This window comes from Procambarus clarkii, chromosome 38 (genome assembly GCF_040958095.1).
Source record: "Procambarus clarkii isolate CNS0578487 chromosome 38, FALCON_Pclarkii_2.0, whole genome shotgun sequence".
NCBI classification, from domain to species: Eukaryota; Metazoa; Arthropoda; class Malacostraca; order Decapoda; family Cambaridae; genus Procambarus; species Procambarus clarkii.
The window spans coordinates 22,657,181-22,681,655 of NC_091187.1; the positions used below are offsets into that span (position 1 = coordinate 22,657,181).

Below are 24,475 nucleotides of genomic sequence, written 5' to 3' on the forward strand. Positions count from 1 at the left end.
TAAATACACTCACCTGTTAATATACGATCCAGGAAGCATTCCTTTTACTGTGAGGATCAATCTTGACAGTTGCCTTTCTCTTAACAGATGGAGGCTCATACACTTGACTGCTTGCCATAGTATTACGGAATAAATCTCGCGATGTAGATGTTAGTGTGAAAAACAGTTGAGCAATGGGGAGTTTATCCGGTAAAAAAAATGATTTAAGCACAGTCATTTTATGTATAATGTCATTAATTATATATATGCCCGATACTGGAGCCAATACATTTCCATTCAGATCCCAACGAACGATTCCAGTAGCATCATAATGGTTTAGCAAGGATCTTGCATATTCATGATCTCGCACTTTCAACTTCAAATCTATTAAATGTTTTATGGAAGGGTTGGTATGCAACTGAGGAGGAGGTGGTGGTGGTTTGACAGTAAGATGTCGAGCAACAGCTTTCACAGTGGGGTAAGCAGGACTGTGTGCAGCTTTCCGGTTGTCCACTATTTTACGCGGTATGAGATAAAAGGCTTTCATTTTACTTACTTACTGAACAACCGTGTAATTAAACTAGCTGCAATTGGTAAAATAATGGATAAAATACTGCCTCCTCGTTTGCTGGTTAATATCCGTTTCTTAGTTGACACAGAAGGTTTCTTACAGGCTAGTGACCGAATAAGCAATTTATATTTTTTCAACTTTTTACGTCCTTGTCAGGCACGGGCAATTTTTTTTTTTAAAAGTTATTAAAAATTTCTGATAAACAATTTATATGTGGTGTCTTCAATTTTTCAATCAACTGCTTTCTCGAAGAATACTGAAGTTTTGATAATAATTGGATCACTTCCTTGTATTTATAAACTAAGGGCTTCTTCATTATAAATGTAATATCTCAGCAGCATCAATCCATTGATCGAATGATCGATCATAACCTGCGTACCTAACTTAATACTGGAGTTTGCCAGAGACTCTGCGTTGTCCCAATACCTTCTCAATATTAAAGGTTTGAGGCAAATGTGTTTCTGTTAATTCTTGTTTATAGAAGCCACCATCAATTTCTTCCCCATTCAGATCTTTTAGAAAGTATAAAGGGATGTGTTGTCTCCGATCAATACGTGTAACTGTAAAGATCTCTCGGGTGTTCTGCTGCTTAAACCCTTTCTTAAACTTGGAAATGTGATCAGATAGAGTGATGCGTACTGTATCACCAACACTCAATCGAGGAATGACAGCTCTCTTTGATTTGCTCGGGCTTTTATACATTAAATCAAATTGTTTGGCGTGTTCGCTGGGCGAGGATAGAGCGTGCACCTCCGCAGGTGTCTTCCCCTTCAATCCTCTGTGTGGGGTTAAATTATATATTTTCACAATATCTGGTAGAGCCTGCATGTATTTTAGAGTGTTGTGCGCCGTCATAAACTTGTAAAGTTTACCTTTTAAAGTACGTATGAACCGCTCAGCGATTGAAGCTTTAGTCTCCTGAGAAAATACACTATATAACTGTACTTTCCTTGCTGCCAGCATTTTTTTCATAGTGGCGTTATAAAATTCTCCACCTCGATCAGAATTAATTTTGCGCACTCCCTGAGAATGCGGTGAATCTAGAATTAAAGCTAGAGCTTTACTGGTGCTTTTCCCATCCTTGGCGCGTAAGGGTACTACTTGGGCGTACCTGGAGAAAATATCTACACATACGAGTAAATATTTCACTCCGTCATTATGTTTGTCCAATAAACTCATCTCGGCCAAGTCTATAGCTTGAAATAGTCGTGGTTTAGGGCTTAACACCCGACGCCGAGGGAATTTATGTGGTTGTAAATAATGCAGCGTATAGGAGTCAGAGCTTTTCAGATAGTCCTTTACATCGGCTAGAGTTATACTAGAGTTAATTAATTTGGCGGCCTTATACAATCTCTGTACCCCTCCAAGCCCCCCGCTAGATGAGGGGGTCGTTATATACTCGTTCCAGTACATCTTTCTTGCTCACCATTGGTAAACTATCTCATAGGGCGGTTCGTGAACAATATTACCGCGTAATGTTATCGTAGATGGAGTGTTCGAGCCCAGATCTACTAGCAAATAGCCGTAGGGTTGGCTAATAACTTGCTTATATAACTACAAATTTCATTGAATCCACTTTCCCAAATATTTGTCGTCCGAGTGTTTCAATTTGTGACAGGTCTCGTGATTTAACCAATATGAAATGAGAAGCATTTAAACTAATATTCCTCGAATATTTACCAGGAAAAAATATATTTTGAGTAATCAATATGACGGAAACCGTGAAATGTCTGCCCCTAGTAAACATGTCTGATACGATTTTTGAATTCGCAGACTCTGTAAAAAGGTCATCATAGATTACTAAGATATGCGAGTCATTAGCTACTCGCTCTTCCACAGGATCAATAATGGTTGAATGCTCGATCAGCTTCCCTTTAATTTGTGGATCTGATCGTAATTCAGAGTAACCTCCTCCGCATATGATTATTGAGGAGAACTTGTGTTGATACTTCCTTACAAGTTTACTGCACAAGTAGGATTTTCCGCTGTTTGAATAACCAGCAATAATAACACGAGATGGTTCTCTGAAAATATCTAGATGTTCCGCATGGATTATATCATAGAAACTTTCCATGATTAATGCTTCGTTAAGACTGCTAAAAACTAAGAAACTGAGGTGGTATTTATACAAACATAGTCATTTACAGGTGTTTATTCACATATTTTATGTACAGCAACATCATTTTTAAAACTAAACATAGTTCTTTTAGTTCACAAACAATAATATTAAACATCATATTTTTTAAAACTAATCATAGTTCTTACAGTTCACAAACAATAATATTAAACATCCTATTCATTTAGTATAAATAGTTCTAGTCATATGGGGCACCCATCTTAATACTACCTAACAATTGTACAACATAAAATCTAGCGAGGGTTGAATAGTTTCTGAGCTGTAGCATCGCGTTTGCTCCAGGGATGGAATATTGGGTGGAGTCTCTGTGCTTGATCTACTTCCTCCTCCATAAACACTTCTTCCATCTCCTCCTCTCCCACTTCTACATCCATCTCATCATCATTGTTATTGGGAATATCAGGATGACCATACGCTAGGGACTGTGTGGGGCTTAAAATGTAGCGTTTATCGTCAAATGCTGACAATCCTCTGCAGGTACTGTGACATGTACAAATCTTTCCTTGCACGTTGCGTATAGATCTCGACACATACCTGATTGAAGTGTTTGTTTCAAGAGTGTGTTGAAATGAGTCATGTGAGAGTTTCTCTTGTAGATGGTATGGTACGCCCTTACACTTACAAGTGTGCTCCCCATCATGTGTGGTGAACGAATATGTTTTAGGTCTGAGAGCAATTAACTGGTTAATAATCTTAGAGCCTATTTCAGACTTGAGCAATCCTAGTTCACCTTCTCGCGCTTTAGAGTAGGATGGATGTGTGTCATTAAAATTACTAAAATCCATACAGTCGAAGAGAGGAGACTTATTCAACTCTTCAAACACATCCTGACAGTCCAGTTTAATGATGAAAGAGTCTGTGTCTGTATATAACAGACTCGCTTTATCCCCATACGCAGGTTTAACAACATCATACCAGAACTCATAGAGTCGCCTCTTAGCAATTTGAAGTATATGGTAGCCCAGATACGTAGGAGTGTTGACTAGGAGAGACTTCTGCTTGATAGCTCATATCACACGATCCTTACTTAACAAAAGACTCCGCTTGAAGAATGGGTTTCGAGCATGTTTCAGGAAATGACTACGATCTGTGACCAAATAGTGTTTGTTCCCATATTTAGATACATCTGTGAGACTCTTTCCATATATAGAGTTTGATACGAGTTTGAAAGCCTTTTTTTTATCGCGCATTTGGTACTGGCACGTTCACGAACATTGGTTTCAATGAAGTCTTTAAGGTAACTCTCCTGCTCGAATTCGTAGATGTCGTGAACTTTAGCTACTTCTAATCCAATGCGCATGAGCAACTGTAACAAGTCCAGACTAACGAGGTAGTCTTTCTGAGGAAGGTGAGAAGCAATTAATTTAGTATTGTTTTTAGGTAGCCCGTGACTTTCTTCTGTAAGAATATTCTTACTGTAGGGTGAAATGTGTTCCTCGGTAATGCAAGTATGGGAAAGAACAAGGGGTAGTTCATCTGTATACCTAGCTACCTCCGGTCGGACCTGCAGTGTATCACACAACACCCAATATCCCTTGGACCCATCACATGGGATATTCTCCAAGCATGCTCTAGCAGTACGTCACGCTCATCGTGTGTCAGTTTCCGGATCCCGCCACGAGGGAGTAGTTCAGTCATACACGCCCCGTAAAGACTATTAAAATCTAAGTAAATGATGTAGCTACTATCTTCCCATAGATCTAAGCCTGTGTGCCTGTTCTCCACATTCGTGTACTGTCTCGTCACACTGGTGAACCCACCTCGGAGATTCCGACGAAGTAAATCATATAACAATGGGTCTGACACAACATCAAGTTCAACTTTCGATTTAAGCAAGAACGCATCCCAAGCAAATGAGGGTAAAGAAATGTAGTGTGAAATGTCTAATTTGTAGAGAGCAAGCACGGTGTCTCGCCAGACTGTGAACACATCAGCTAGCAAACCTGTGTCCACTTTGATGTAAAGGAGCAGATACTCCCCTATGTTACGACATTTAGCCAAATCAAAAATTTCTAAGGCTTGTTTATAATCTGTTTCTGACAACTCTTCGTCTTTTAGTGTATTGTAAAACTTATCGCGAGAAGGGAGTTGTGGTTCATCTAACACAGACATAGAGGATAAATAATCATAGCAGAATGATTGTTTACCCGTGAGCAGTTTTGGGATGGCCGCTTTATTTACCCCTTTTAACATAGCCAAAGTGAATGTGGTAGGTTTCCCACTATCAATATGATCCTTGGCTATTCTTCCTAGCGAGCCGTTGAGAAGGGCTAAACTATCCAAAAATCTTAAGTTGTTCACATCAACTTTCATAAATTTAAATCCATCCCTAGCTAATATATCTATTTCACTTCCTGATCTATCTCTCATCTCGTTTAGGATTACTCCTAAATCATAGGAAGCGTTGTGTGAAAAAGTGTATAGGAACTTGTATGAATTTATACATTGCAAATTACATCTATCACAGTAAGCTGCTTGATAATTGTGGAATCTTACTGTGTGGTCGTGATGACGGACTTTGATTACATCTTCCCCGTTAAAAGGTTCATCACAGAGTTCACAGGCTGTTTTTGTCTCAAATATCGCCTGCTGTTGCTGGGACATGTGAAGTTCATAGGATACTAACCCCTTCTTGATTCTAGCCCATGACGCTTCTAGCGTGGTTACAAAGTGATTGACCGCATCTTTACCCAAATAAGTATCTTTCTCAACAATATTCATCTGTCTGTCAATGATAATGTACGCATACGCCACTGCGTTGTGACGTGATTCTATCATTCCCTTAGGGTTCGAGCGATCTAACATGCACTCAAAGTCATAAAAGCACATGTGACTAGGTCCATAGTTACGGAAAGTAATCTTCCTCTCTCGTGGGTAGAATTTGAGAGTCTGATGTACTTTGCATGTACTTTCATGACTCTGCATACTATCTGCTGGGAGTGATATCAAACAACAATGACAGAAGCTGTGATGACTTGGGATTAGATCTCCATGACCTCGCATATTACGTACATATTGGTTAAAATCCTTAATTAATACTAAGTGTTGAGCTTCCAACATCAGCAGTGGTATGACGTCTGTATATCCCCCTCTTCCCTTCCTAGCTAGTGTAATGTAGTGTCGTTGTCGTCGTCTAGCATTTTCATCTCTTTCTAGTGAATAGATGAATATACTGACTTTATTCATTTTCTCTACCTTGTGAATATCCTCAAACGTCACTGCAGAATTGACATCTGCTGGCCAATTCATGTGTCTGAGACACCAACTAGCATTCACAGATCTAGCGCGAATATTATCTAGGTGCATCCCCTTACTAAACATTTATAAGCTGCAACACACTGCATAAGGCAAATATCCGCCTCTCCCTCTGGATTGAAAACCAATTTTTTTCCACGCAAGCCTTCAGGATAGTCTACATGCGAGCCTAATCTTATCGGATGTTCAATCTGACCACAGTTAATGTAAAACCCGGTGAGCCACTCAACCAAGACATTGGACCCCACCTTCTCTTCCAGGTACTGGGATATTTTCCCTGTCAATTCGTCAGTCCAAAAATCAATAAGAGTTTCTACTTCCTCTAGAGTTATCGTTCGCCCCTCACCTCGTATGGGAAAGCCATCGTTATTTATAGGATCCAATAGGTCCTCCTCCCCGTCTTGTTGTACATTTAAATTCCGCACAATTAGAGTGATGTCTGGGTAAATTAGGAGGGATGGGTGTTGTGGAGAGAAAAGGGATCGAACCTCATTAATGAAAAAATCCCTGTATGTTCTCAGATAGAGTCCTGGGGAGGTGTTAACATGTTCTGGTATGGAGAATGAAAGCCGAACATAACCGCCGTTAAAGTTATCAATTCGATCCAGCAGCTGAGGTTGAAGTTCTAGGGCAGGTGGGGGAGATGGAGAGAGAGGTGGTGGGGGTGATGGGAGAGGGCTGGGAGGGGTGGGGGGTGGTGATAGCCCCCCTCCGACATGAATGGGGGAGAGTGCACGGTCAGCTATTACGCCAGACGGTGCTAAGCAGTCCGAATTGACAGACGCTTGCGAGTCAAGGTCACGGTCTGCTGAGCTGTCGTCTGAGTCACTGTCTGTGATGTTAATGGTACTGTTCTCACCACTGCTGCTGCTGCTGATGCTGTTGCTGCTGTTGCTGTTGCTGCTGCTGCTGCTGTCGCTGATTGATTGGGGTATGGGGCTGGGGGAGGAACGGGGGGTTGAGTGAGCGCGTGAACGAGCCCTCCCCTCCCTGTGAGAGCCGGATGAGGGTAATGTCCACTCTGCTGTGTCACTCTCACGGCCGCTGCTCTCAGCGCTGCTGGATGCCAAATCTATGCACAGTGGTGTGTCATCTGTGAAAAAAAAGAAAAACATATTATCTCTAGAAAGAATGAAAGCATATATATATATATATATATATATATATATATATTATGAGGTGAGGGAACAGACTAGTGGGAATTAATATGTTTAGGAAATAGACTGAAATAAGACAGTATTAACTTACTTATGTCATGGTAAAGGGGTTGAGCAGGTGAGTGGGTATGAATCCGTAACATCGTGTTAACAGGATGAGATATGGTCTCGTAGCCCCCCATCTGGCGGCGTGGCTGACCTTGATGAAGGGGCGGGGGCTGGCCGCGAGTGAGATCTGCTCTCCTTAGCTCAGTGTGTGAGGAATGTGGTATAGACTCGATGACGTCGATCTGTTCCCTCCGTCGATTGAGGTAGGGATTATAACCTGAAATGGAACAAATGATATTCAGCACGGGTGAATGGGGAAAAATATGTTTATTATGCATGTGTGTGTGTGTGTGTGTTCGCTTGCAACTGGATGAAATAGAGATACGAGAAGTGTATTTTATATGCTACCTACGTTTATGTGAAGTTTCATTCCGGCGATGAACTCCTCGCGGGGCAGGTGAGCAATAAGGACACTTCACGGTTTTGTAAACTGAAATTGGAAAGAACATATTTAACTGTGTGGAATGTAATAGCCCGAATGAGTAAATATTCTCACACTATAGTAGTTTACACACGCGATATTTCACCTGTGGATGCCATAAAATGAACTGTGGAATATTAAATATGAATAACACTCACAGTTATCACAGAAAATCTGCTGACATCGCTTGCATTTGATGTCGTAATGTCCTAGGGGCGGTTTTTCACAGCTTGCGCATTGCAGCTGACACAGTTGATTTGGTGATGGAATATAAAACACTCCGCATTTCATGCAGGCTGTAGAGCTTCGCCTTTCCATGACGCGGAGCTGTATGACGAGTGTGTGTAGCGGATGAAGTCTCGCAGGGAACTAACGGCGCGTTTGTGTGTGTGAGGGGAATGAAATGCCCTGGGTCAAATGAGAAGTGATTGATGGCTGACAGGTGTGGGTCTGTCTGTCGGCAGGAGTATGTACCTCGCTCCTCCTTAACGAATCCGCAGTAGAGGGGGAACCGCGGTGGGATGAACATCTCCACTCTGAAGACATCGAAAAGCCTTTAAGGCAAATGGCCCACTTCCGCAGGAGGGTGCTCTCTCGCTCTCTTACCCCTCAACACTTACGACTTCCTGTAGGGGGAAGCTAATGGACGTAAAGGCTTTCCTCTCAGGTATGGGGGTTCTCTTCTCCCTCCCCCCTCCCCCTCCCCTCCACCCCAAACAACATATCCACTATGTTGAATCCCCTCAACCTCTACTTACTTACGATCATCAAAACTATTATCTTCACACAGGATTAAGTCTATGACAAACACACATACATATTTAACTACTCTTTCCTCTTATTCCACTCTTATCCTTCTATTTCTTACTCTACCACATACTCTCCTACATCCCAAACAACAGGGCTTCCCGCTTTCCTGACCAAACACACAGAAAAAGCTCCCCAAAACCCCGAGGACTAGAACCGCGCGCTCCACTTACATCTGACACGCGCCAAACTTCCGGGAAATTCCCCCAAAACCCTTTGTGACTAGACACATGCACGCCATCTGTCCAGGTGCCACTCACGTGAGTGCCACCTGGCAGATGGTGCGTGCGGGTCTAGTCACATATTTCCCTACTTGCTTCCTGTCCCAGATGGTTTCCCTCCCAGTTCTCCATCTGGGGTTTCCCCCCCCTTCCTACCCAGTTTTATCTTATTTTATTGCCATATCTTCTTTGTCTTCTTCCCCATCTCCCCCCCCCCCCCCTCTCTTTCTTCCCGACCCTCCCCCAGTCTCTTGACCCTCCACGCCACCTGTCTGTCCAGGCTGATATCCATCATCCTCCCAGCAATCTTCGTGTTGTTCGCTCTCGTTCCTGTTCTCCTGCTGAGACCATTGAGTCTGTCGCCCGGTACGTTGTTACTGGAACGCCTGTCTCTTCGAGTCAGAAACGTAAGCCTGGCTCCTCTCCTTCCTCTCCGGCGGATAAGAAGGTTTCGCTTTCTTCCTCACCCCCTCCCTCTGACTCTGTCACTACATCCCCTCCCATTTCAGTAGTCGAACCCCGTCTCTGATATGGAGGTTTCTTCCGCCCCCGATTCCCTATCTGTTCCTGCCTTTCCTGAGGTGCACTCCCTGATTTCTGCCCCCCCTCCTCCAACTGTCCTTGCCTGCCCTCTCCCAGTTGTCTCCTTCTCCGGACCCCGTCAGTCCGCCTCTGGTCTGTTCTCTCGCTCCCTTCCCTCTCTCCTTACTAAGTTTACCCATGCCCCCTAACCTTGATTTTGCCGACCCTACTCCTGATCCAGACCCTGATCCTGATCCTGAGATTCTTTAATAAACTGTGTTCCTCTTTACCTTCATTTCTTTCTTGTTCTCTGTTACTGTCCTTTCTTTTTGATAATGTCTTTTTTTCAGTGGAATATTCGTGGATTTTATGCCAATTTCCATGAACTCCAACTTCTAATTACACAGTTTACACCACTTTGTGTTTGTCTCCAGGAACCAATGCTTTGTGCTCGTCCTGGTCACTTTCGTGGTTATTTCTTTCTTCCAAGCTCTTGCTGGGGCCCATAACTCTACTGCTCAATTAATTCGTTCTGATATTCCCTTCGTCCCCCTACTTCTTCCGTCCCCTATCCATTGTTCTGCTGCCAGTGTTTTTGTGGGTAAATGGTATACAGTCCATTTATCTCCCTCCAAATGTCCCTCTTTCCCTTCCTGATCTTAAGCACCTCCTGGACTCCTTGCCAGAGCCGGTGCTCCATTTGGGTGATTTCAACTGTCGACATTCCCTCTGGGGTGATGTTCTGACAAACACCCGAGGCCGTCTTCTCGAACCGTTCGTCCTCGCTTCTTCTCTATCTCTTCTGAATTCTGGTGAGCCCACTCATGTGGACTCTCGAACTCGCACCCTTTACTGTCTTGATCTTTCTCTCTGCTCGTCGTCCCTTTTCTTAGATTTCACGTGGCAGGTTCTTGATGACCTCCATAACAGTGATCATTTCCCCATCCTCGTTTCCTTTTTCTCTTTCCACCCTGCCCTTTCCTTCCCTAGGTTGCAGTTTGCCAAGGCTGACTGGTGCCTATTCACCCTCCGTGTTACTCTCTCTGACCTCTCCTCTCTGCCTCTTCCTTGCGCCCTCCTCCTTTTTTATAACACTGTCTTCAACGCTGCCCTCAGCTCTATCCTTCGCTCTTTCTCCCGGGGCACACGGAAATGTGTTCCCTGGTGGAATGCGGATTGTCCTCGGGCTGTCCGCTGTAAGCGTGCAGCCTGGAAAAAACACCACCGCCAGCAGACGGCTGATTCTTTTATTCTGTTTCGGAAGGCAAGTGTGTTGGCCCATAGGACCATCCGTACTGCTAAACGTGAGAGTTGGAAATCTTATGTTTTCACCATTACGTCCGATACTCCTCTGCCGCAGATCTTGAAGATCCGCAAGATTGCGAGCAAGTTCGTTCCAGATGTCTTGGCGGTTCTCCACCTCCGTGGGACTCTTTGTGACGGAGCCAGTGAAGGTCGCGGCCGAACTGGGTTCCCACTTTTCTTCTATTAGCTCTGGTTCTCATCTTCCTCAATCCTTCCTTCCTTCATAAGCCTGTTCTTGAATCTTATCCTTTAGATTTCCACACTCATCTCCGCATTCCTTATAACGATCCTTTCTCTCTTTCTGAACTTCAGTCTGCCCTGGCCCTCTGCTGATCTATGGCAGCGGGCTCGGATGACGTTCATTATGAGATGCTTCGCCATCTCCCTCCGTGCACGTTTCAGTATTTACTGAATCTGTATAACCAGGTCTGGGAGTCGTCGTCCGTCCCTGAGGACAGGCTCGATGCCTTGTACTCCCTATTCGGAAACCAGGGTCTCTCGGTACATCCCCTAAGGACTTCCGCGATATTGCTCTCACGAGTTGTGTTTTCAAGCTGTTTGAGCATATGGTAAATGTCCATCTGATGTGGTCCTTGGAACACCATCACCACCTCTCTCCTTCTCAATTTGGTTTTCGCAAGTGCCGCAGCACGACTTATGTCCTGGTGAACTTGGAGGTCTATATTCGTACTGCTTTTGCTGCGAAGACCTCCGTTGTTGCTGTCCTTTTTGAACTGGAAAAAGGTTATGACACGACTTGGAGATACCATATTCTGTCCCAACTTCGTTCTTTTCGCCTTCGTGGTAATCTCCCTCTTCCTTCAAAGCTTTCTCTCTCGTCGTTCCTTTCGAGCCAGGCTTGGTGCCACTCTCTCTGCCTGTTTTCGGCAGTATGAAGGTGTGCCCCAAGGTAGTGTTCTGAGTATAACACTTTTTCTGGTTTCCCTCAATGGTCTCCTTTCCTCCCTTCCTTCTGGCATCTTCTCCGCTCTTTATGTTGACGATCTTACTCTTTGCTGTCGAGGTGAAGATTTGCCTCTCCTTCAACGGCGGCTTCAACTTGCGATTGATGCCGTGTCATCTTGGGCCACCAATCATGGCTTCAAGTTCTCTACTACTAAGACTTGTGCCATAACTTTTACTCAGAAGCGGGTCGCTCTTCGTCCCTCTTTGACACTTTATGGTCATCCCCTTGAATACAAAGATTCCACGAAGCTTTTGGGGTTATTCCTTGACACTTGTTTGTCTTGGTCGCGCTATGTCTCTTACCTCCATGTTGAATGCTCTAAGGCCCTTAACCTACTGAAGGTTTTGTTCTATACTTCTTGGGGAGCGGATAGGCGCACGCTCCTCTATTTGCATTTCTCTCTCTTCCTGTCTAAGCTCGATTATGGTTGCCCTGCTTACTCTTCTGCTTCTCCTTCTACTCTTCTCCGTCTTGATCCTTTCCACCATACTGGGTTGCGCTTCAGCTCTGGTGCTTTTCGTTCAACTTCTACCCTCAGCTTGTATGCTGACACTGGCTTTCTGTCTCTCCAGGATCGCCGTAATCGCTACAGTCTTCGCTATCTTGCGCGATCCTTACAGCATCCTCACTCTCGCCTATATCGTGCTTTGACTTTTACCCCTCCTGTAGTTCCTGTTCCTCTTCACTACCTTCCAGTTTCTGTCCGTTTGTCTCGCTTACAAGATTCTCTTTCGGTTCGTATTACTAACGTTTCTCCTCATATTGTTCCCTCCTTGCCCTCGTGGAGGGTCGCCCTTCCCAAATTTTGTACTTCTCTGACCCGCATCACTAAAGTAAGTAAGTAAGTAATTATCAAAAGAAGGCACCAAACCGGGAAGGCTATGTAGAACCATCAAATGCGCAAAATAATCAGAGGGCGCTAAATATCACCAAGGATACCAATACAAGAACAAAAACGCATAAGGCGAACGATATCAAAAGTATCCAAGTCACCAAGAATTCTATCGAGGGACAGGTGACCGCGAGGGGCGGTCGGAAAGCAAGACACACGCTCGTCCTGCAAGTCAGAACATTCAAGAAAGACATGCATGACCGTAAGAGGGACAATGCAACTAGGACATTAAGGAGCAGGGTGGCGCTCCATCAAGTGACCATGGGTTAAGTGAGTATGGCCAATACACAACCTCGCCAGAGCGGTTTCCCACCGCCGGTTACGGTGGAAGGAGGACGGCCACGAGGAAACACAACATTTAAGAGTGCGTAGATTGTTACCAGTAAGAGACAACCAAGAAGCCTGCCAACGGGTAAGGAATGAAGAATGGATAACCGGGTAAAAGTCGGATTATGGAATGCCTTTACGAGAGATGGGACAAGAGCGGACAGCTTCCTTGGCGGCAGCATCCGCACGCTCATTTAAAGACACACCAATATGGCTGGGAACCCAACAAAACTCAACCGACTTAAATTTACTGTGAACAAGAAACAGCCAATGCTGGATCTCGACAACTACTGGATGGACCGGATTAAAGGACCCGAGAGCCATGAGGGCACTACGAGAGTCAACAACAACTACAAAGGGAGACTGACAACGAGAAAGCAGGAGACGAAGAGCATAGAGAATAGCATAAAGTTCCGCTGTAAAGATGCTAGTCTCTGGAGGTAAGCGACACATATAAGTGTGATCAGGAAAAACAACAGAGTAGCCAACACCGTCCGCCGACTTAGACCCATCGGTGAAGATAGAAACGGAGCGGGAGTGAGAAGAAAAGTGCTCAAGGAAAAGGCGTTTTAGAAGCGTAGGAGGGGTAAAAGCTTTAGTGATACGGGTCAAGGATGTACAAAACCACGGAAGAGGGACCCTCCACGGGGGCAAAGAAGGAACAACACGAGGAGAAACATCAGAAATACGAACGGAAAAAGAATCCTGTAGGCGAGATAACCGGACAGAAAGAGGGAAGTGGTGAAGAGGAACAGGAACTGCAGGAGGGGTAAAAGTTAAAGCACGACAGAGGCGAGAGGAAGGATGTTGCAAGGACCGCGCAAGATAGCGAAGACAGTAGCGATCACGGCGGTCCTTGAGAGACAGGAAGCCAGTGTCAACATACAAGCTAAGGATGGGAGTCGAACGAAAGGCACCAGAACTGAGGTGCAACCCAGTATGGTGCAGAGCATCAAGACGGCGAAGAGGCACCGCAGTAGAACCTCTGGTCGGCCGCACAATTCCACACAGTGCACGATCACTCTACATCACAGCCTCAACAACCCGGGGAAGAGGAACACACACCGCGGGAGACATCACCGCATGCACGTCAACATGGGCCGAAGACTCATCTTCCGGACACAGTGCACGGCCGGGCCGCATCCTCGATGACTGGGGGCACTAGACCACACACCACAGGAGACACAACTGGAGACTTGACTGGAGATGGGGGCAGGCGGGCATGGCTGAGGCAGGGGAGCCGGGGATGCACTAACTACCACCCCGACACTCACACCACCAGCCACATGTAGGCTGGCATTTGAGAATGGCAACGGGGCACCAGACGACCGGGAAGCATCATTCATCACAGCAGCACCTGGTGACAGGTCCGGGACTGCCAACGGGGCAAAGTCCTCCTCCCTAAAAAAATTCAGAGGGCAAACCCGGCTTGCCCCACACCCCCAGCCTGGTGGCCCGATGGCCCGCACTGGATACAATACCGCAGTTATTGTTGGGTTATAATGCTCAAGTGTTTTTTGCTTTTCTGACTGTGTTTCATTGTTACCTACGGTTATGATTTCATTTTGTGTATTGTATGACTTTTGTTTGTGTTTTCCCTGTTCTACAGTTTGTCAGTGTGTTTCTTGCTTTGTTCATGTGAATGATGCTGTTGATGTTTTTCTGTTTTGTTGTATTTGTTTCCGAAATAAAAAGAAAAACTAACTCTAAAGCGAAGGATAACCATAAGGTCTGGGACCCCCATTAAAAGAGATCTGGTAAACACATAGTTCAGTGATTTAATGAACAATCAACCACGCAGTTACTTCTTGCTGTAGGCAACCCGCTGAGCCCACAATTCTGCAGATGCGTTAACGTGACTACGTGATCCTCGCTGACGATGCATGACGTCAGAAACATCCTGTTCGGCGCCCTCTACCACGGGGGTGGAAGTCACGGGAAGAGACCGCACAGAGCTCTTCGGTACCGACGGTGGAACCCCATGGGACTGAAGCACAGGAGCCAGCCGAACACAGGGCGGTAACATAACGGGCAGAGTCGCAGGGGACACAAACACAAAGGGCGATGGTGCAGGGGCCGACACCACTGGGGGCGGAGTAACAAATGACGGCTGAGCAGAGAGCAGCCGTGCAGCGGTCGGCATCACAGAGGGCAGACGCGCGGAAGGCACAGACATGGACGCCAGAGGCATGGGGGCCGTTGCAACAAAATCTTTCTTAAGAACCAGCACCAAGTCCCTACCCTCTCGTGAAACCTCGGTCGGTGTCACAACCTCCCAACTCGGGGAACGAGCAACCGGGGACGCAGAGGCAGCCGAAGAAGACACCGGACCAGGGCCAGGTGTCAGTCCCAGCACAGGACCTCCACTGCAGCAACAGGGCCCACAGGAGCCGCAGGCACTCCAACAGCGTCGCCCACATCATCATCCACAGACGACGAACTTCTGGAGACCCCGGGCGTCTGCCCCCTGTGCAGCCACCCTCTGCGCAGTTGCCCTCTGTCCTCTAGATCTTCGTCCTCTGTGCCTTGCGCTTCCGTGGTTCTGCCTCTTCAGCCTGTGTCATCTGTGTCTTCGGCCCATGTCGTCGAATCAGGTCCGGACGCCTCCCTAGATCGTCATTCCTGAATTTATGTGGTGCCCAATCCGCCCAACCAAGGAGGAGTCACCTCTTTGGGATTCTTACTGTTCTTGGTATCCTGTGCAACAGTTTCCAGAGAAGTATAAGTATCAGTAGAAACCAGTCAAGCGTGCGTGACCTCGTTCCCGGTCTATGCTGCTACCCTGTGTTGGAAGCTCCTGTGTTTGGTTTGGTTTTATTTACATTCTATTTTTTAGTACTTCTGTGTATTTTCGTTTGTGTATCATGTTGGTGTTTTATGATATTTTGATTTTATACTGTTCCTCTGTTGGGGAGCCTGACAGCTGAGTGGATTGTGCTCGGATTCGTAGTCGTATAAAAGATAAGAGATAAAACTGGGTAGAGTTTCTTTTGCCCCTGTTACCTACCCGTAAACAGGTACCTGGGAGTTAGAAAGCTGCTATGGGTTGCCTCCTGGATGGGGGGGGGTGTAATAAAAAGGAGGCCGGGTCGAGGACTGGGCCGCAGGGACGCTAAGCCCTGAAAATCACTACAAGATAACCTCATTATTCTTGTGTTTGTACTGGTGACTTGACACTGGGATTACTTTGTATATATTGTGTATTTCCATAAATTAAAAAAAAAATGTGGGTGACGTATCTGTGAACCAGGTAACAATATCGGACCACTTAGGGGGGGGGGACACGACGTATCCTGGGACCAAGCAACAATACAAAACGACTTGGGGGTGACATATATGTGGACCAGGCAACAATATCGACCACTTGGTGTGGTGACGTTTCAGGTGATAAGGCAACAATATCGGACCATTTAGGGGTGACATATCTGTGGACCAGACAACAATATCGGACCACTTGGGGGGATGACGTGTTTTGGGACCAGGCAACAATACAAGACCACATGGTGGTGACGTATCTGGGGACAAGGCATCTATATCGGACCACATGGGGGCGACGTATCTGGGGACCAGGCAACAATACCAAATCACTTGGGGGATGTCGGGGTGCTCGCCTAGCTCTTGGTGGAGGCGGACGCGTCGCCTGTGAGCTCCTGTTTTGCTGGTCAGTGGTAGTTTGTGTTTGTGAGTGGACCCTTTAGGCCGTGTCGGCTGGAGGGATGGCATCCCCCCTCCTCCCTGTGAAGCTGAGGGTTACCATTGGCTTGGAATTCACTGGACCAGCGTCATACCCGGCTGTTGAAGTGGTCATGATTGATATCATGTTGCGAATGAATGTGGTGTCTGTGTGCGCCGTTCAACTTGTATCTGGGCATCGAGCTGTTATGAAATTCAGCTCTACGGGTGTGTATCGTGAATTTGTGGACCGCTATGATGGGAAGATGTTTACTATGCCTGAGGGTGGTGGTTCGGTGGAAGTGTCGAACAGATGCAGTGAAACTACCTATGTGGGAGTTTATGGTGCTCCCTTCGAGTTCCTTGACTCAGTGGGTGAAGCGACTCCAGCGTTACTTCACCCGATATGGGCTGGTCGTGAGTGTCCATATGAATGCTGTCTCCTCTGGGTGGTGGACGAGTATCCCGAATGGGACCCACACAGTGGCGATGCAATTGAAGGACTATATCTTTTCGTCTCTCCTGCTTCATGATACACATATTCTATGTAGGTCAGCCCCGCACTTGTTTCCAGTGCGGGCCATCGGGCCACCAGGCTGGGGGTGTGGGGCAAGCCGGGTTGGCCCTCTGAATTTTTTTAGGGAGGAGGACTTTGCCCCGTTGGCAGTCCCGGACCTGTCACCAGGTGCTGCTGTGATGAATGATGCTTCCCGGTCGTCTGGTGCCCCGTTGACATTCTCAAATGCCAGCCTACATGTGGCTGGTGGTGTGAGTGTCGGGGTGGTAGTTAGTGCATCCCCGGCTCCCCTCCCTCAGCCATGCCCGCTTGCCCCCATCTCCAGTCAAGTCTCCAGTTGTGTCTCCTGTGGTGTGTGGTCTAGTGCCCCCAGTCATCGAGGATGCGGCCCGGCCGTGCACTGTGTCCGGAAGATGTGTCTTCGGCCCATGTTGACGTGCATGCGGTGATGTCTCCCGCGGTGTGTGGTCCTCTTCTCCGGGTTGTTGAGGCTGTGATGTAGAGTGATCGTGCACTGTGTGGAGTTGTGCGGCCGACCAGAGGTTCTACTGCGGTGCCTCTTAGCGAGGGTGATAGTTACGACGACCTGTATCCAAGCGATTTCGGCGAGCTTCGAGTCTGTCTCCGCCTCGTGGTGAGACCTGGGTCGACGTCAGGAATTTTTGTGACTCTGGGAGTTCGTTTTCTTTGGATGGTGATGTGGGCAATGATGTTGGGGTGCCTGCGGCTTCTGTGGGCTGCACTGCGGTGGTGATGGGTCCTGTGGTGGGATTGTCATCTGATCCTGTGTCTTCTCCAGCTGCCTCTGCATCCCTGGTTGCTGGTTCCCCCGGGTTGGGCGGTTGTGGCGCCGGCCGCGGTTGCGGTAGAGGGAGGGGACTTGGTGATGGTTCTTAAGAAAGATTCTGTTCTTGCGACCCCCATGCCTCTAGCGTCCATGTCTGTGCCCTCCGTGCGTCTGTCCTCAGTGCTGCCAACTGCTGCGCTGCTGCCCACTTCTCAGCCGCCCTTTGTTACTCCACCCCCTTGTGGTGTCAGCGTCTGTGTCATCGCCCTCTGTGATTTTGTCCCCTGCGACTGTGCCCGTTGTGCTGCTGCCCTCTGTAGGGCCAGCTTCTGTGCTCCAGCCTCTCGTGGTTCCACCGCCGGTGCAGCTGAGCTGTGTGGCCTCTTCCCGTGACTTCCGCCCCCTCCACGGGGGCGGAAGTACTTCATGTATCGACCGCGGGGATCGCGTCGTTACGTTTCCTTGTCTGCGGAGGTGTGGGCTCGGTGGGATGCCTTCAGGAAGAAGTACCCTCGTCGTCTATTTCCGGATAAATATAATGATGATTAACTGTGTGTGTGGTTCTTGATTTGTGTTGCTTTATTTACCTGTTTTGATGTGCTGTGAGATACGGTTAATTTTGTTCGTGTTTCTTGCCTGGTTATGTTGGGTTATAGTGCTCTGGTGCTTTCTCTTTTCAGACTGTGTTTAAATGTTACCTATGTTTAGGTTTCCATTTTATGTGTATTGTACGACTTTTGTTTGTGTGTTTGTTTTACTGCTCTTGAGTTTTGTTCATGTGTTTCTTGCCTTATAAATGTGAATGATGATGTTCATGCTTTTCTATTATGTAGTATTTGTGTTTACAAAATAATAAGAAAAAAACATGGGGGTGACATATCTGGGGGATCAGTAAAGATGATGGATGAAGGAGACCTTCCCCTCTTATATTATAATTATATTTGAACTGACAATTCATCTTCAATATAGTTCACACTACTAGAGGAACTTTACAACTGTAAACTTATTATTTTTCTTTGGTATGGGAACCTTTTATAAGCATTTTAGTACAAGTAAAAGTTTTTACATTAGTGCTAAATATACTGTGAATGTCTGTCTTGGGAGCGCAAGTCTTCCTCTCATCCCTCTCTTCTCCATCTCTATGTTGTAACTAACAATAAGGTAAATGACGATAAATAATAAATTTTTAAACAATAAATAAACAAAATAAACATAACAGTGAAGGAGGTCAAGTAATGTTCGGTTAGTTATGGGGTTAAGTGGCCCTTGCCTGCATTGTTGATATTGTCAATGGCCACTTCTGGCGGCGGCATCTGGCCACTTGCATGTTATGGTCGTAGCGTCAAGAGTAACTAGCATCTTGGACCCCTGTTGAGGAGTAGCCAATTACAAGCCAGGAAGGAACTGTTGCTGCAGACTTTATTAACCAATGAGAAGCAGTGTGGTGAGTATAAAAGTGGGAGTTGGCGCCGAGGTGTGTCAGTTACCTCCTCACCTCTACAGGAAGACGCCCTATTATAGTGAAGGTTTGTGGTATTATGTTAAGTATTACTGGTAATAATTAAGTATTATTGGTAATAAAGTATTAGACGTTGTACAGTTAAATGTTTCATAATCTTTGTAAGAATTGTTTTCTAGATTATGACATCCACAAAAGTGACGTCTTGACAAAGATTTAACTTTGTCAATTGGCTATTTTATACACTTAATTAGTACAACATTGCTAAACAAATCCATGGCATCTTATTGATGTAGGTACCTACGTGGATAATAACCTCTAAATTCATATCCTGCTAAACTGCTCCAAACTGAATAAAATTAAATTTAAAATATGAATATTTAGTGTTTAAGTTTTTCTAAAATTTTAAGTTATATTTTGATTCCGAAATAGCACTAAACTTTCCTTGCTCTGAGCTTACTTGTAGAGAGGATGAAGTGGTTTGGATACTGTTCACTTAATGAAATTCATGCATTTCACTTGGAAGCTACTATAATCGTTACTTGCAAATGAAACTCCTAACTATCCATAACAAAGTTTAATTAATGACTTTGCTCGTTCATTACATTCCAAACTATTAGTCGCTAGAGCAGTTAAAACCTTACTCTTCTTAGTTCGGAGAGGCGTCGTAAGTTGCAGACTAGTTTGAGTAACGGGTATTGCAAGGAAAAACTGTAAAAACATTTGTAATTTAATGTAGCACCTTCAGGTATACCACTCCTGTTCCTACTGATTTCGGTTAAACCTTGTATCTAAATTACATTAAATTTAAACTATAGGAATGACTTGGCTAAAAATTATCTATATTCCTCATGGCTCTCGTGAAAGATAACTACCCTTACCTTCACTAGATACCAGTCTACACAAATTTTATTGACGCTATAAATATTACGTATACCAATCTCTCCCTTGCATCCTTAACTTTCTATTAAAAAAAAACACTTGTGAATCCTTGCTTAGTACTTGACAAAACGCTCAAAGTTTAATAAATTGTGCATAAAGAACGGAACTAATCCGTAAACACATTGCTTTCACTAACTTTTCATACAACAAATTTCCGGTGGTCATGCCGGTGGGATCACGACTCGCCTCCAGTGAGGTATACTCTGCCATAAACGTGCTCTTGTAATTTCACATACCGGAAACCAGGTGTGTAACATTGATTATTGTAAGTGATGAACCTGTCAATGAAAACTTCTTGATGAAATAGCAGACTCATCGTTTACGTTAGCCTTCAATAAAAGGTAATTACTTTAAACATTGGATAGGTATTGTCAAGCAATACATTATTTGTGAAACTTCACTATTAACATCTTGTCTAAAATATACCTATTAAACTCAACGGTAGCATATACATTGCTCGCCTTGCAAAATTATTTAACTTCCAAGGTTTTTTTTTTTTTTTTTTTTTACTTGCAACTTAACGATAGTTTTAAATGCTAAACTTCTCGGTCCCACTAAACTTCCACTTCACACCCTAAATTGAAATGACTTCCGTTTGTATTAATAACTATTCCCGGCCACACGTTGTGGCTCTTAAACTCTTGTGAGTTTCTAAGCCATGGTAAATTTCCCGTCTCCCAGTCCTCTCCCACTGTTACCACCTCCACTGTCCTCTCATCCTTGTCCTTCCCACTATTCCCCCCCACTCCTCCATCCCCTCGTCCTACCAGTCATCCTGTCCCCCTCTTACTCCCCCACTCCTGTTCCTTTGTCCTTTCCATTCCTCTTCGTCTTTCCCTGCATTCCCCCACTCCCTCGCCCGATGCATTCCCAAATGATCTGATGTTCCTATCGGTGAAAAAAGTTATAAACGATAGGAAAATAAACCAAAATCAAGAGTATGGTAAACGCTGCTCTTTCAATGCAATGTCATACAAAATAGAATAAAAATAAATAAATAGATCTCTAAAAATTAAATTCATCAATGCAATTGCAGACATTGAAATGGAATTGTAACATAATTAGTTGAACTTGTGGAGCACTTACGTGAGACAGATGGCGCTGTTTAGAGAAGTTTTTACCAGTCACAGATGTGCCGTCTATATAGTTGATATATAAACGCACACCTATTCAAATGCAACTGTCAAAATTTAAAAGCAATTGGTAGAGGGTTTTAAGATTTCCTAATCATGAAAGTCTTTCAAAACTTTTTACAGTAGGATTTGATATTTGTGTATAAAAACCTGTTCGGATGCAAATGGGTAGTTTTGTGAGAATTTCAAAGCCATTGGTGTAGAAATTTCGGAGATTAGTAGTTTTGAACAAACGATCGTTTCCATTATTATTTATATAGATTTAATAAATACTCATTACAGATGGCTGCCATAATATTTCTGGTGATGGCGGCGGCAGTGATGCCATCCTGGGCCCAATACTTCGTTAATAACAACGCTGCTCCCGCCATCTTGGGAGCCACTGACAGGCCATTCGTTACCTCAAGTGGAAACCTCTTGGTACCTGAAGGCGGCCCCACCCAACCTCCTCAATCCCAGCAACCCTTCCCACAACTACCAGCCCAACAACCTGTGTTTGTTCAGCCACAACTACCAAGCCAGCCTCAGGTCTTTATTCCTCAAGTATCTCCACTATTGACTCCCTTTACCTTCCGTCCAACTTCATCTTTATGCAACCGTGCTGCTAAACCCCTGGTAAGAGGAGTTTTATTTTCCTTTCTCATGGACGTATTTAAGGTTAATTGGTAATTAAAATGAGCCTTAACATAATTTGTGTTGTAACTTGTCAGGTTGACGAGGTAGTGGACGGCAGAGCATACCACTTCTCATGGTGTCACGACTCTGGTCGACTCTACACCTGGGAGCAAGCAACCTATTACTGCTCTGGGTTTGGCAACGGTTTCCAGGCCGTCAGTATTGAAAGTCACAGGAAGCAAGAGTTAATTTCCAACTATATGATTACACGTAAGTTGAAAAGCAGGTCTGGGTGTTTAACTAGGCTTTGAGTGACTAACTTGGACGTAATGAAAGTGGTATAATTTCAGACTACATCAGCGACATCTGGACGAGCGGCAACAAACGTAACTCGAGGTCTTGGTCGTGGTTATCTGGCACTTCCTCTCCCTACTCTAACTGGTCTAGCACCGGCAGGTGAGAACTGGTTTGTTGACCGTAAACAAAACTATTGGTGTTGACTGGTAATGATCATGGCCTTGAGAACCACTTGTCTTCCCCAGGCGAGGACTGCCACAGCCAGACAACGATGAAGGCAACGAGGACTGTCTGGCGGTGTTAAACAACCTGTACAACGATGGTGTCACTTGGCACGATTCCTCCTGTTTCCACCTGAGGCGCGTCATCTGTGAGGCTCCACGCTTCTACGCTCAATAGTTGTTCCCCATCAGTTCTCATTATTGTAATACTAAATCAATGGTTTAAACTTGTAACTCAATCGATTGATACAAATTAACTCCAAAGAGAATAAAATTCTATTGTGTAGTAATATAAATGTTATAAATGCAATTTCTGATTTATTTCTCTGAAGGTCGTAAACACTGCCCATCTTACAAATGTGGTATAGAAAAGTGTGAGGGGCGGCAAAGGGGATAATGTGTCAATGTGGACACCTTAACAGTTTTTCGACAGGCTGGTTAGATAGCGTAAGTTCTGATAGGCTGCCTTCCCCTACCAGCTAGAGGTCGGGAGATAGCGCTGAACAGACTGTAAGGCAATCTGTTCTCATTAGGGTGTTTAGAGCGGTGGCAGTCTTCCCCAAACGCATTCATTTAACTTTAACCCCTATCAGGCAATATAAGAAAAGAGCCAATCGCCTCCTTCCTTGACAGGCAGGAGGGGTAGCAGTAGTCTTGGTCACACTGTATGTGATTGGGTAAACTATGGGCTTAAACTTCCCTCTCACTCCCAGTAACAACCCTTATCAGAACCGTTTGGGACTGTCATGCCATCAGTGACCTTTTTCTCACTGTGCCCGTTTATACTCTCCCGCTAAGACGGTCGGGAGTGCCATCCAGGGTTGTACAGTAGAGGTGTATACAAAGTGTTAATAGACATTATGTCGTGATACACGATATCTGAACTGCTACTAAACTTTAAAAGCCCGACACGAGGTACTTTGGCCCTTACATAGAGCGAAAACCAATGCTGGGTGTACACCACTGCAGTCATAAGGTACAAATTTTGCGGAGATAACCATTACCTTACCTTACGATTTATCTTAACACACTTGTGTTACATAATTCACAGATGGGGTTTAAATCTGATAATAGCTACTCAATTGCCTTTACAGACCAAATGTAAATACCATGTACCATAGAGGCTAACAACTTCAATTGAAATGGCTGCATTTTTGTTTTTCAATAGTTTTTGCCTCTTAGTGGCTGATCATACGGCTCTAAAATCATTCAATCCTGTACATCTTGTTGATAGTATAGAATGTTGCTTGGCTAGATTCCCAGCAATTTTGTTTACTTGACCCCCCCCCCCCCACCTGCCCAGCTCGTTGTTGCCGTGTGGGGGCTTAGTGGGCGGCTGCCGGAGTGTGATGCTCCTTGGGACAGTCCTCTGTCACTTTCGAGCCTTGTGCTCCTGCTGCCGTCCTCTCCAATTCTGCTGGGCACCTTTTACTTTTCCTTCCGTTTGGTTTTTTCTCCCCCCCCCTTCCCCCCTCTTCTCCTATCTGCTTGCCGTTTTCTGTCTACCTTTTGCTTGTTCTGGTTCTTCCCTTGGACTTCTTCTATTTTGACGCCCGGGTGCTTGAGGAGGCATACTCTTGCAACCGTAGAACTGTAGTACCCGACGTAGAGCGAGGGGAACATTTTATTGTCGAGCCCCCTCTCGTCACTGAACCCGATCTCGGACTGTCGGTTTCTTAAGGTGGCGTTTGTGGGGCGTATACTCGCGACGCACCCCTAGGAGGTCCCGGCAAGATCGGCGATAGCTTCTTGTTGGGCGTCCTTCCTCTAACTGTGGCTCCATGGTGGGTGTGGGGGCACATTCGTGAATGAATTTTATTTTACGTAATGACCCCTGTTTCCGCCGTTTCTGATTTACCTTCTCAGGCTCGTGGGGTGGGCGACAAAGACCCAGAGTCGGTCCATGTTGGAAGACCGGGCTCTGTAGCCTCCGCTGCATTGGGCCCCGACCTTGCTCCTCCTTTGGCCTCTCTGACTCCCTCTCCTCCCTCTGTGGTTGGGTCGAGCCCCATGCCGTCAGTGGTGACTACCTCGTCCCCTGGCGCGGCTCCTTCTCTAGTTGTAACTACTGCGCCTTTTAACCCCGCTCTCTGGGGGTTCTCACCGCCGTCCTCGTCACTGCTGCCATCGCTCGATTCCTTCCAGTTCTGCTACCTATTAAGC

At 45.5% G+C, this 24,475-nt stretch overlaps 1 protein-coding gene across 1 annotated transcript in view; it reads left to right on the plus strand.

Annotated features, from left to right (window-relative positions):
* LOC138349610 (uncharacterized) overlaps positions 1-22,622 on the plus strand; it is a 41,687-nt gene extending 19,065 nt beyond the window's left edge. Inside the window, exons 2-5 of the mRNA XM_069337883.1 lie at positions 21,462-21,794; positions 21,890-22,064; positions 22,145-22,250; positions 22,337-22,622. Coding sequence (XP_069193984.1) covers positions 21,462-21,794; positions 21,890-22,064; positions 22,145-22,250; positions 22,337-22,490 — 768 coding nt within the window. The 3' untranslated portion in view covers positions 22,491-22,622. The remainder of the gene's footprint in view (positions 1-21,461; positions 21,795-21,889; positions 22,065-22,144; positions 22,251-22,336) is intronic.
* Positions 22,623-24,475: the final 1,853 nt, after the last annotated feature.